Source organism: Typopeltis vanoorti, chromosome 17 (assembly GCF_054136105.1).
Source record: "Typopeltis vanoorti isolate ZY-2024b chromosome 17, IOZ_Tvanoo_1.0, whole genome shotgun sequence".
NCBI classification, from domain to species: Eukaryota; Metazoa; Arthropoda; class Arachnida; order Uropygi; family Thelyphonidae; genus Typopeltis; species Typopeltis vanoorti.
In genome coordinates this window covers 69,465,287-69,479,633 of record NC_143565.1, presented here as the reverse complement: position 1 = coordinate 69,479,633, position 14,347 = coordinate 69,465,287, and the positions used below count along the sequence as shown (strand labels likewise).

The following is a 14,347-nucleotide window of genomic DNA, read 5'->3' as shown; positions in this document are numbered from 1 at the left end:
CATAATGATTAGCCTTTTCTTATTTGCTTGGCTTATTTGACTATACATTTCGCTATCACCACCATCCACATTACCAGGTCTATAACAACATCCCACCAAGTATTTGATTCTATTCACCTCTATCGCACACCATACTGCCTCAAAACCACTGGCCCTATTTCCCTCTTGCATCTCTACCTTGTATGGACATAACTCTTTCTCTATCATCAACAGCACTCCCCCTCCCTTTTTATCCCTTCTATCCTCCCGAAACACATCATACCTTTCCATCTCTATTCCTGTCAGGATGTCGTCCTCATCTAACCATGTCTCACTTATTCCGACAATCTCTGGGTGCACAGACACAATTAGTGCAACCATTTCATCCGCCTTGTTTCTTATACTTCTAGCATTGGTATACAAACACACCAACTCATTTCTGGATCTGCAACTAGTTCCACTGATACCACTCACTCGATGTGATCTCTCCATGCTGGACTGGGGCCGTTTCGCTTTCTGCTTTTTCATTTTAGAACCCTTTGCAATTCCATCTGTTTCCTCTTGATCCCTGATCATCCCATTACTTTCCTGCCTACACATGCTCTCACCTCCTCTTGGAGCATCCACCTTTCTCACACTGTGTTCCCCTGTCCACCCTGAGCCTCCCCGTTTCCCTGCTCCTCTTGCACACCCATTCTCTCATTTTCTATACTCATACCACTCACTTCCCCATTCATTTCCACTTCCTCAATCGCTCCTGTCTTACTCTTCTGCTCTTCCACATCACTCCCCTCTCGATCTGATTCATTCTCTGTATTCACTTCTCTACTTTCCAGCAGCAGTCACTCCAAGCGACTCACACCATAACCACTCAAATGCAGTCCTTCACTCCCATACAGCTCACCTCAAACTCATTCCACACATTAACAAACTGTACTCCCATCTCCTCACATATTTCAGCCAGAATATCATTCATAATCCTTGCTCTCTGCCTCATTTCACCACAATCATACCTAGGCAACACACTGACTACCCTTCCTGTCACACTATTCTCTTTTATCTTTCCAAGCAGTCTCCTGACATTCATTTTGACATGCTCTTTGTTCTCTCTCAAATCATTTTTGTACCAATTAATACAATTAACTCTTTTGCTCGCTCCCGCCTCATATTCAATGCTTCAATCACTGTACTCATTTTACCGCCTGGAAAACATACCTTGTGCATTTTATCCTCTAGCACACCTTTAATAATGGAGTCGCCATACAACGCCACTCACTCATCTTTCATTTTTGAACCTCTACTGTTTAACATATTTGTTAATGATATTTAATGTGTATTTACTGGGGATAATTAGTTGTAATAATCTCCTGGCACAATTATGTCTGCACAAGTTGAGCTATGGGAGGAAAATAATGACAGTTATTTTGAAGCAGTATAGTGTGAGGTGGAGGTTGATGGAATGAGTTATTTAGTTGAGTGTTGCTTGTAGGCTAGGGAATGGAAACAAAGAAATTATTATTATTATTCCGGGAAACTCCAAGGAGTCGACAGACTCATCGAGGGAGACCCTAACATCATGTCAAGAACAACTATTCAACATTCACACAGTATCTATCATACCTTGCCTTGAACTCATTCACGGTCGTAGCACCCACAACAGACTCTGGAAGCTTATTCCACTCATTCACCACTCTCCAAGTAAAAAACCTAGCTCTAACACCCTTGTCAACCACGCTGTTGCCCAGCTTCCATGCATGGCCCCTAGTCCTCCCACCACCAGTCATATTTTCAAAAATATCTTCTAGACCAATCTTATAAAAACCCTTCAGTAATTTGAATGTCTAAATCATATCACCCCTCCTTCGCCTATCGTCCAATTTCTACAACCCACAAATCCTCAACCTATTCTCATAAGGTTCATTCCACAGACCTGCTATCATCTTGGTGACTCGTCTCGGGACCCTCTCCACTTCCTCCCCATCACGAAGAAACCCTGGTGCCCATAACTGGGCACAGAAGTCCAGATGGGGTCTTATCAAGGCTCGATACAGACGAAAAACAACTTGTTTGTCTCTGCATGTTAAAATATTTTTCAGAATCCAAGTGATTTGGTGAGCTGTTTTAGTCACTTTTGCAATGTGCCCCCTAAACTTCAACTCCCTATCCACCAACACTTCCAAATCCCTGGCCTCATCAATCTCCTGGAGTACGGTTCCACCAATGCGATATACTGCTGCTATTCTTTTCACCCCAAAGTGCATAACCTTACACTTTGTCACATTAAATTGACATACATTTTTCCGAGCCCAGTCCTCCAAACTATCCAAATCATCCTGTAAAATTTTGACATCCTGTGCACTCACAATTGCTCTACCCAACTTTGCATCATCAGCAAACAAGTGAACACTTCCTCTCATATCCTTTCCAATATCATTGATGAACAAATTGAAAAGCAGTGGTCCAAGAACAGAGCCCTGCGGCACTCCACTAGTCACAAGACGTCTTTTAGACTCCACTCCTGAATAAACCACTCTCTGGTATCTCTCCTTCAACCACCCTCCTATCCATCTCATCAACCCTATATCTATCCCCATCTGCTCCAGTTTACTAGGGTTCCATGTGGTATCTTCTCAAAGGCCTTGGCAAGGTCCAGTAGTATCACTGTAAACCCATTACTCCTATCCAGTTCAGCCGTCACTGTGTTATAAAACGTGAGCAAGTTACTGAGGCATGATCTACCCTTCACAAAACCATGTTGTCCCCCATACAATATCCCATTTTCATCTATCCAATCCTGTATTCTTTTCTTGACTAATTTCTCTAAGACCTTGACAATGATTCCTGATATGCTAATCGGTCGGTAATTTACAACAGCAGTCTTAGAACCACCTTTATGCAGTGGAACTATTTTCCCCTCTTTTTACCCGCTCGGGACTAACCCAGACCCGAGCAGGTGGAAAGAGGGGAAATTTAAATTAAATTAAATTAAACAAAATGGTCAAGGCTACTGGCAATTCTTTAGCTACTTCTCGTACAACACGAGCTGGTATACCATCCAATCCCACACGTGTATTGACATTGAGGTTATGCAATAGACTACTCACCTCCACTTCATTGACCACAATTCCCGTATAATCTACTGGTTTATTTGTTTCTGCAATGTCACCACCTGGATGATATATTCTTGCAAAGTGCTCACTCAGTAACTCAACTATCTCAACTGATTCAGTTACCTCCCTACCATCGGCATTCTTTAAAATCATTCTGCCAACAGCAGATGAAACTTGGTTGTATCACTATGACCCTACAATGAAACAACAAAGCAGTGAATGGAAGCATCCATCTTCGCCTACCCCCAAGAAAGCAAAAACTGTAAAATCGACTGGTAAAGTTATGACCATAATGTTTTTTGACTATGAAGGCATTGTTTACCAACACGCTGTGATTCTCTTTAGCCTGTATGGCCAATGTTCTTTCGTAATCCTTTTTTGCTTTTCTTACCACACTCGTCACCCTTCTGGCCTGCGCTTTATACCGTTCATGTGCCTGCCGGTCACCTTTCTCCTTAAATTCCTTCCATAGTTTTTTTTTTTTGCAGCTCAAGTTTAATGGTGTTATTCATCCATTTAACCCCTACTTGATTTATTATTCTGACTCTAGGTATACAGTCAGCCATTGTGGGTAACCAAATGTGGGTAACGTGGCTTAGTGAGCAAGAAAAGATGATCATTATGGGTAATTTTAATTATGGAAGTATTAATTGGAATGAAGACGTAGCATCAGGAAATAAGGAGAATGAATTTCTTGAGTTCATTATGAACAACTATCTTATGCAGTATGTAATAGAGGGCACAAAGGTTGAGAGTGGTAAATCTAATCATGTCATTAGAAGGTACAATTATGAATCCTTAGCTTAGAATGGGAAACAAAGAAATGTATAGGTAACTTGGCTTAGTTAGCAAGAGAAAGATTATCGTTTTGGGTCATTTTAATTATGGCAGTATTGATTGGAATGAAGGCAGTATCAAGGAATAAGGAAAATGAATTTCTTGTGTCATAAGCATGTAATAGAGGGTTGAGAGCTTAGATCTGATCATGTCACTGGAGAATGTGATTATGAATCCTGAGATTTTCATAATGTTTATCCATTTTATTTCTACCTTATTTGCCTAACGCTTGGTGTATAGATTCCCTCTTTCAAAAGCACCTTTTGTGAAAACAATCTACTTGTTAAAGTAAAAAATCTTCTTGTTAAAGTCAGCCATTCATAATGTTGTAAAAATCATTTCTTTGCTAACCTTTTCTTATGTTAGTTAAACTAGGGATACTTTCACTATCTGAACGTGTCTTTGGAATTCAGTGAACAAACAATAGGAATGAAATGGATGTGCGACTTAGATCGTAACTTCTTCACAATCATGTTTTATCATCTTACAATTCTCTCTCTTTAATATTTAACTAGTTGTAGGCTGATATATCATCCAATCATGAAGAAAATTTATATTATACTGCGCCACTCCATGTTCTGAATTGCATGAGCAATTTTGATAAATCAACCTTCAACTGTACCAGGTTATTATAAAACTGATTTTAGGCTGAAGTTCTCACAATCAAACAAAGCTCCTGCTTTTGGTTCGAAATATTTAATGAGCGGTTCAGTGAAAGAAAATCAGGCAAACACTAGATTAATCTTAGATAAAAAATTTTATGCAGTATCACATATAATTACATCATAACACAATGTTCCAACAAGGACATTACAAATTAAACGAATATAAAACTCTCATTAAGATATTAGTGCACTACTCAGCTTAGTTTAAAATTTATAATTAAAACTATATTAACAGATCTTATTCTTCTTGTTATAAAGAACTTCTATCACAACTTCACTCTGACCAAGGTTACATCTTAAAACATTTAAATATCAATTCAGTTCAAGATATTCAGAAAGAATACAACTTGTGAACCATCAGACATTCATTTGTAATTCTCTAAGCTCAATTAATCAAAATTAGTTCTTGTAAGTTTGAGATTCCTAAATTACAACAAATATGCTTCTCAATATTCTCGTTCAGTCAATGAACACCTAATTCAATAATATAGCACGTCACTTGACGTTATTGAATTAGGTGTTCATTTAGGTGAGGGAAAAGTCTTAGTACATTAAAGGTTAAATCTTGACTCACTGAATACAGCAACTAGGAATAAACTACTTTCAGCGTAATTAGTTTTCATTACTTCACACTAAGTTTAGTAAAGTAATCTTACCAGGATATAGCTTCATCATATCATAAGGAGATTGAACAACATCCTTAAAGTCCTTGCTGACTTTTACATTGTAGTAACACAAACTTAAAAGAATCTTCTATTTCCATGATTGATTTATAGACTCAGGAGAATATAACCTTTTTGCACTTGGTATAAGTTAACTACTCAGTTCTTCCCTTCCTTATTCGCATTATCCTCTGTCCTACTCTATTACACTGCTAAGCGTTAGGAAGTTTTGAGAAATCCAACTCTGAAAAAAGTAAGTTAAAATGCCATCCAATTCCTGGTCTTTTCTATTCCGTTTATGGCACGTCAAAATCCCCCTTCAGTCTCTAGCTACTATTCTCTTTACTCCCCCACTCGCTTCTCTTTTTACTTTCGTTTTCATGTCCGCTCGTTCCTTTTTCTCGCCAGTAACTGGTTCTCACCGGTTTAGCTCACACCGAACTTGCTTTTCCCTTGGTATATAGTTCATGCTCCAGCACACGCTAAGAGAAATTTGCATGATTTCTCACAACAACCAATCAAATGATATCACAAGGAAACTTCTGGATATATTAAAAATTACATACATCACAGTTTCTTATATTATTATTAAAGGAATAAAACAAATAAAATAAATGACACTTTTCATGTCTATGATATACCCTAAAATTACATAAATAAAAATTAACTAATAAAACTCAAAAGGAATTACATGAATAACAGTTTATAAGCAGGAAACTAACAAAATAAATTTAAATAAGTCCTGCTTGTGATATGGTAAATGATGTTAATTATGAATGAAGTATTATTACTTATAATTATCTTCATTCACAATTTAACACTAATCTTTTCCTATGTTAGTTAAACTAGGGACACTTTCACTATCTGAATGTGTCTTTGGAGTTCAGTTAACAAATACAATAGGAATGAAATGGATGTGCGACCTTATTAAGCAGAAGATTAATAAAAAGAAAATTATGTGAAGTAATGTTAAAGATACCAAGAAATTTTATACTTAGATTTAATCCTTTTCCCAAGGAAGCAAAACAAAGAGTTTTGCACATGAAATATATGCATATCTGAGCTACTTGTATATAGAGGCTAATGACTTCATATCACTTGCCTTAGTATATATCCCATAATGCAAAGTACACCCCTTTCCCACCCACCAATGTGAAGTAATATTTTGAAAATAAGGATGAGAGAAGTTAAGAAGTATATAATGTGAAGGCTAGTATATAATGAAGAAGTTAAGAAGTATATAATGTTCTGTACAAGGCATAAACATGCCTTGTACAGAACACTAAGTCAGACCGAAAAAAAATTGACTGTGCAGGCTAAAAGCAACCCAAAATATATCCTTATGCTGCAAGTAAAAGAAAGAATGAATGTGAAAGAATAAACTTTACCAAATGCACATGGTATATGTCAGAAGCAAGTGTGATTGTTCAAATAATGAGTACTCCTTTTTTCTAAAACCAGTCAACCTGGTGTATGTAACATGGTATACAGTGCTGTCAATGTTGGATGAAGAGACAGAAGTGCATGAGAAGGAGGTTCAGAGCTGTTTCATAACCTGGGTAAGAATTCAGCAATAGGGACAGAGGGAATATCGACATATATGCTAAAGGAATGTTCAGCCAAACCGGTTAGATCTTTGACATGTTTGTATAATTTGAGTCTCAACTCGGAAAAAATTCCACAGGAATGGAAAGAATGTAGAATAGCCCTGTTGTACAAGGGTAGAGCAAAAACCAACATGCCTAACTACCAACCTATCAGTATCTCTAGAGTGATGAGATACTGATAGGATGATTTTAGAGAATATGGTAAGAGCTGGAATATATAAATAGGTTGACAGACAAGCTATACTTTACAGAAACAAAATGGTTTACTGAAGGGAGGTCATGTCTGAGCAATTTGCTCATAATTTAAGATAATGTTACAGCTGAGTTAGATAAAAGGAATGGTTATTCTATGATACTGCTGGACTCTGCTGAGGCATGTGATAAAATACTACATGAAATGCTGTTGAATAGAGTGGATTATATGGAACTGGAATATAAACAGTCGACTTAGAATGGGGATGCAAATTTGCCAGATTTAAGTTGACCAATGAGGTATTCCTGGGATTAGTCCTTGGACCATCATTATTCAATTGTTTGCTGATGATGCAAAGATAGACAGGGAAATCAAGGATATTACTGAATACAGACTTAAAGAATAATTTGAATAAGCTAGAATTCTGAAAAAAAATTCTGAAAAAATGTCAATTCATTATTAGTAAGTGTAAAGTAATGCACTTTGACATAACAAGATTTCTAATGCCATATTATAATGGTGAGATTATGCTGGGAGAAACTGCAGAGGCTAAAGATCTTGGATAAGGATCTAAAATCTTGCATAGTTTCTACCATCCTATAACTGCATAAGGTAGTTACTAAAAACTCTTTAAATTCACTCTCTTTATTTCTGAACACTGAACATCACCTTCAATGTTTATTACCATAATTAAAATCTCACATTAGGGTCATCATTTTATTTTTCTATCCAATTTGTCTAAACATTTTGCAATCATTTCCTTCTTCTTTCAGAGTTTATCAGAACATCTGATTGGGCTTCAGCCTTACACTGAATAGCAATAACATTATCATATATACTGCCATTTTTCATCTCCACTCTGAGTATGCATAATTTCACAACCATCATTGATATTTCCCTCATTTCTTTTCTCCTCCTAACCTCTTGGAAGATTCCATATCCCTCTATTTCTGTTCCTGTTCCTACATCATTTTTCAGTTAATCAAGTTTTGCACATACTGTAATCCTTAAGCACAATGTAGAAATTTAAAGATTATAAGAGGGGAGGAAATTTATTTTAAACTGATATCATTAAAAATCATAATATAGGAAATGCAAAATATAAAATTTACTTTTATGCTTTGTTGCAGGTTCAGCTGGAAGGAATCATAATTCCTAAGGAAAAGAAAGCAAAGGAAAATGAAAAGGCAAAGGAAAAAGAGAAAGAACCAGAACCCACATCAGAATCAGTAACAATAACAGAGTCTTCATAATTGATGTCAGATGATATGCTGAAGCTTCATATCTTGTATATATATATATATAATAGCCAATATTGGTAACTATTCAGACAGTGATTACATTCAAATACATATATATTGACGAATTGCTAGAGTTGCCATAGTAGGTGGTGGGGAATTTGAGCTGTGCTGAAGAAAGTGCTTATTAATTGCTGAATAGACCGTTTTTTCTATGTTTTTGTAGTGCTAAGTTGTTTTCTGCAATACAAGTGTCCGTCAGTAGTTGTTTTTTGAAGTTAGTTGTTGTCGCGATATTGTGTATTTTGGTTACCGAGAAGACGGGGTCAGAATTGAATGCATAATGGTGGAAGACAAGACGAAGGATAAGTTTTCATTATTTAGTTATTTCATTTTATTTATTTATATCTAGTGTACTTAAATGTTCTGTTTGAAATTGTTTGTACTTTTTCTTATAGTTATACTCCCTGATACTTATTTACTGTTTATTTTTTTACACTAATTAGCGACACTATTTTAAATAATGGTGGCAGCGACAGTTAAAATTGCAAATGGCGTATCACCAAGTCCCCCCCCCCCCCATTTAAGGACTCCATTTTGCGCAATATCATACAGGATTTTGTAGCATATGGGACTTGTGGAATGTATGCGTCCCGGCGATTGTAGATGTGGCAGGAGAAAAGAAGGAAAACATATATGCGCAAAATGCAGGCAATGGGAGGAATGTGGTGATTTAGAAATTACTATAACTGACCTCGTTGAGTCAGAGACAGCGGGAGATTCTCAACGTAGAGAGATGATGGGTATGATAGAGGGTAAGAGAAGTATGAATAAAATAATAAGAATGGGAAGTATGGAAAGGTTGAATGATTCTGAAGTTTTAGGAGATAGTCTCAATTGGGAGGATGAATGGCAAACAAGAGTGGCTGACTTACAGACAGAGAGAGAGAGATGAGCTGAAGGAGCAGGAGGAATGTCTGGGGAATGAGATGAGAAGTGTGAAAGATGAAATTAAGTGAATGGAAGAGACGAATGCAAGGCGAATCAGGGGAGGGGTGAGAGAGAGTTATGGGAATGGTAGAAGAAGAGAATAGGAACAGTATATGAGAGGGAGTTATGAGAGTGATAGAAGAGGTTAGAAGAGAGGGAATGAGAGAGAGTTGTATGAATGATAGAGAGGTGAGAATAGGATAAGTGGAAGAGAGGGAATGAGTGTAAGATATAGGAATGATAGAAGAGGAAAGAATGGAAACAGCAGGAGAGAGAGGGAATGAGAGGAATGCAAGGGAGCACAGGGACCAGAGATAGAGTGATGTCAGGAAGGCAGGTAAGTAGGGGGGAGCACAGAGAGAAACTGTTACAAGAGAGAGAGTGAGGGATGCATGTGAGCAATCGAGGAATATGGTGGAAAAGGTGTAATGTATGGGGATTCAATGATCCATGGTGTTCAAGATAGGATGCGTGAGGAGTGTTTGCCAGGAGGAATAATAGAAAGTGTGGCTATAGCAATTAAGAGAGGTGAACGGGTGGATGAGATGATTGTGATGGTGGGAACAAATGACTTGAGTGGTGGTGTAAATAGGGCAGCGAGAGATATGAGATTCTTGCTTGAGGCTGAACGAAAGAAGACACAGAGAGGAAAGATAGTGTGTGTGTGTGTGTGTGTGTGTGTGTGTGTGTGTGTGTGTGTGTGTGTGTGTGTGTGTGTTGCCTAGGTATAATGTCGAGCTGAGCAGAAGAGTGGTGATATTGAATGGCATAATAGCGAGAATGTGTCAGAAGAGAGGATTCGAATATGTGAATGCTTGGAGTCATTTGAGAGCAGAGAGGAACTGTATGCGAGAGACCGCTTGCATTTGAATGAGGAAGGACATGGGGATGAAGGATTGCTGTTCTGAATGAGTCAGTGTGTCCCAGTGTCGATGGTAGCAGGGGTGGCCTCTTGTGGGAATGGGTACTTGGGAGAAGGGGGACGACATCAGGTAATGCTGAGCCCAGTGGAGTCTAGAGGGGGATGATGCTGGGTATAGAAACAATGGCATTTTTATGCTTTTTGCTAATGCCAGGAGTATTCAGAATAAGGGAGAGGAATTGGTGGCACTGATACCATCAGCCTGGCCAAAGATTATTGGGATCACAGACACGTGGTTGACAGAAGAGGATATAATAACTGGAATAAAAGTTGCTGCGTACAGCATGTGAGGTGGAGGTGGGCAAGACAGGATATTTAGTGGGGTGTTGCTACAGACCAAGGAGCACAGAGGGTAGGGACCAGGAGATGTTGAGATAGTTAAGCTTGGCAAGTGCAAGAAGAACAATTGTTATTGGAGATTTTAATTACAACGGTATAGACTGGGGAAAGGAAGATGCATGTAGCAATAAGGGAATGGAATTTCTAGAATTCTTCAGAGACAAATGTCTTAGGCAACATGTAACAAAGGGAACAACAAGTTCAAGAGTTTTGGATTTGGTTATAGCATCCAAAGAGCTGATAATAACTGAGATGACATCTCTCTCACCAGTTGAAGCGAGAGTGACCATATGGTTTTGACTTGGAAAATGGATAGACATGCAGGAGTATCAAAGAGACGGGAACATATGTGGAATTATAAAGCAGTTGATTATAACAGTCTTAGAAGTCAACTTGGGGAAGTTTCGTGGAGGGAGGAATTGGAAGGCCGGGATATCATTAGTGCTTGGGAAATTGTGGAGGAATATTTGTTAACAGCAAAGACGAAAAGAAAAAGGAAGACGAAACTGGAACATGCGAAGAGATTGGCCCTTAGAGCCAAGGAAAATCCTAGGGAATTTTTTAGCTATGTGGCCAGTAGGAGGCGAAATGACTGTGGAAGAATGACATTGTGGGATAAAAATAGGAATAGAGTGACTGATGCAGAGGACATAGTGGAATTGTTCAATGAACACTTTATTGGAGTATTTCATCCTGGAGGAGTCAATTTGAATACTAGAGGGATAGAGCAGGTTCGAGGTGTAGAGGTGCAGCAGGAGAGTGTGTTCCACAATCTGAGTACTCTGGATGTTATTAAGCTGTGGGACTGGATGGTATTTTACCACAAGTTTTGAGAGAATGTGCTAAGGAACCGACAGTGCCCTTGATCTGGCTTTTCATTGAAACTCTGGCTGTGGAAAAGATGCCCATGGAATAGAAGGAAGGTAAGATAGTGCCATTGCATAAGGGCGGTAGCAGACTGGAAGTGTCTAATTATAGGCCAGTTTGTGTGTCATCAGTAGTTAGTAAGATCTTGGAGAAAGTAGTGAGGGACCATGTACAACATTGAGCAGATGAGGGTAATGTAATCTGTGAGAGTCAACATGGATTTGTGAAGGGGCGCTCTTGTTTTAGTAATTGAGCAATATCAATATGCTAGCCTTTTATGATAAAGTTACAAGAGCATTAGATGAGGGAAAGGCATATACTGCCATTTTCCTAGACTTAGCAAAGGCATTTGACAGGGTGCCACATGATAAGCTGATATTCAAGTTGCAGCACATGGGTCTGGATGTCAGATTGGTCAACTGGATTCAGGATTGGCTGTCCGATAGGTATCAGAGAGTTGTGTATAGTGGAGCAACATCAAAGCGGCAAAAGGTTACAAGTGGGTATAATAAATTTAGTTTAATCCTTTATCCAAGTGTGAGCAAACAAAGTTTGCGCCTGAAAGTATCTTCAGGACTGGAGTAAGGGCCTGGCTCCCACTGAAGATACCTCAATAAAGGTCGAAACTAGTCTGGGTTTTAGCCCTTCCCTTAATGCATAACATTAGACATATCTGCAAGGAGATGTGTTTTGCATTATGAGAGATGCTGAGATAAGAGTGTTGGTATCTTGCTCCACCTTTGCAAGGAGTGCCCTGGTGTTGTACCACCTTACCCCAGTCCTGAAGATACTTTCAGGCGCAAACTTTGTTTGCTCACACTTGGATAAAGGATTAAACTAAATTTATTATACTCTAACCAAGTGAAAAATAAACTTTCAACGGTTACGAGTGGGTTTCCACAGGGCTCAGTACTGGGACCTATATTGTTTAACCGTTATATCAATGACATTGTCTGTGGATTGCAAGGGATGTTCGGTTGTTTGCAGATGGTGCGAAGCTGTATAATGTATAATGCATGCATTAAGGTAAGGGTCACTACTTAGACCAGTTTCGACCTTTATTGAGGTCTCATCAGTGGGAGCCAGTATAATGCATAATGTATAATGAGTATAATGCATAACATTATACATATCTGCAAGGAGATGTGCTTTGGATTATGTGATACTATGGCAAGTGATGAGACGTTATACCACCTTTGCCACAGTTGCCCCAGTCCTGAAAATACTTCAGGCACAAACTTTGTTTGCTTACACTTGGATAAACGATTAAACCAAATATATAACCGGTAGCATAGCCAAGTAAAAAAACTTCCATCAACCTAAAAATCCATATTTATAACTAAAGCATACTAATCAAGTAAACCAACATGTCTGATAATAGTTCAGATGTGGTAGCCCTGCAAAAGGATTTGAATAAGCTAGATAGATGGGTAAATGAATGAGGATGTCAGTTTATTGCAGCAAAATGTAAGGTCTTGAGGTTTGGGACACATCGATGGGGCGCTGCATACTCTATGGGAGGAGATAAATTGAATGAAGTAGGAGAGACAAGAGATCTGGGTTTGATGATTGATAGAAACCTGAAATTTAGGGGACATATTGCAAAGGTAGTGAAGGTAACAGAGGATTGCTGCAATAATGAGAAGGACACTGACCTGCAGAGATAAGAGGGTTATCATTCCATTGTATAAGACTGTGATCAGACCACACTTAGACTATTGTTCTCAGATCTGTTCCCCAGGATTTGAAGGGGATAAATTAACTGTGGAAAGGGTACAAACGTGGATAACAAAGATGATGTTGGGACTGTACAATGTTAGTTATGAGGATCGGCTGAGGGAGTGTGGACTGCAGAGTTTGGTGGATAGAAGAAGGAGGGGGTGATATGATTGAGACTTTTAAACTGTTGAGTGGTGGTTACAGGATTCACACTAGGGAGTTCTTTCGCTTGATTGAACAGGGGGAAGGAGTCATGACAAGAGGCCATCCCTGGAAGTTACGAAAGGAAACTGTGAGAAAGAGGGTGAGGAGTGGTTTCTTTGCATGGAGGGTGGTTGAGCCATGGAATGCATTGCCTGATGGAATGGTGAGAGCAAGAATGGCCAATGCATTTAAGGAGTGGTATGATAGCCTGTGTTTCCTAGGAGGGATCTCCCTCGATGAGTCTTGGTAGACTTGTGTTTCTTAGAAAGGTCCTCCCACGGTGAGTCTTTTGACTCCATGGAGGCCTGAATAATAATAATAATAATAATATACATATGCACATGCACTTTTTTTTTTTTTGAAAATCCTAAAAATCCCTTTATATATTTGGTTTAATCCTTTATCCAAGTGTAAGCAAACAAAGTTTGTGCCTAAAGTATTTTCAGAACCAGGAAAACTCATGGCAAAGGTGGCATAACTTCTCATCACTTGCCTTAGTATCCCATAATGCAAAGCACATCTCCTTGCGGACATGTATAATGCTATGCATTAAGGTAAGGGTCACTACTTAGACCAGTTTCGACCTTTATTGAGGTCTCATCAGTGGGAGCCAGTATAATGCATAGTGTATAATGAGTATAATGCATAACATTATACATATCTGCAAGGAGATGTGCTTTGGATTATGTGATACTATGGCAAGTGATGAGACGTTATACCACCTTTGCCACAGTTGCCCCAGTCCTGAAAATACTTCAGGCACAAACTTTGTTTTCTTACACTTGGATAAACGATTAAACCAAATATATAACCGGTAGCATAACCAAGTAAAAAAACTTCCATCAACCTAAAAATCCATATTTATAACTAAAGCATACTAATCAAGTAAACCAACATGTCTGATAATATTCATTGCTTCAACATTGACTTGGTATTCTCTTACTAAAAAGATATCTGAAGAATAGTATTATTGATAACAGCAACAGCCAATGACATCAACATATGTACATACATA

At 38.4% G+C, this 14,347-nt stretch overlaps 1 protein-coding gene across 1 annotated transcript in view; it reads left to right on the top strand.

Annotated features, from left to right (window-relative positions):
- Positions 1–8,306, top strand: part of LOC150097464 (33 kDa inner dynein arm light chain, axonemal-like) — a 78,827-nt gene extending 70,521 nt beyond the window's left edge. Inside the window, exon 5 of the mRNA XM_090406927.1 lies at positions 8,184–8,306. Coding sequence (XP_090263053.1) covers positions 8,184–8,306 — 123 coding nt within the window. The remainder of the gene's footprint in view (positions 1–8,183) is intronic.
- The last annotated feature ends 6,041 nt before the right edge of the window (positions 8,307–14,347 follow it).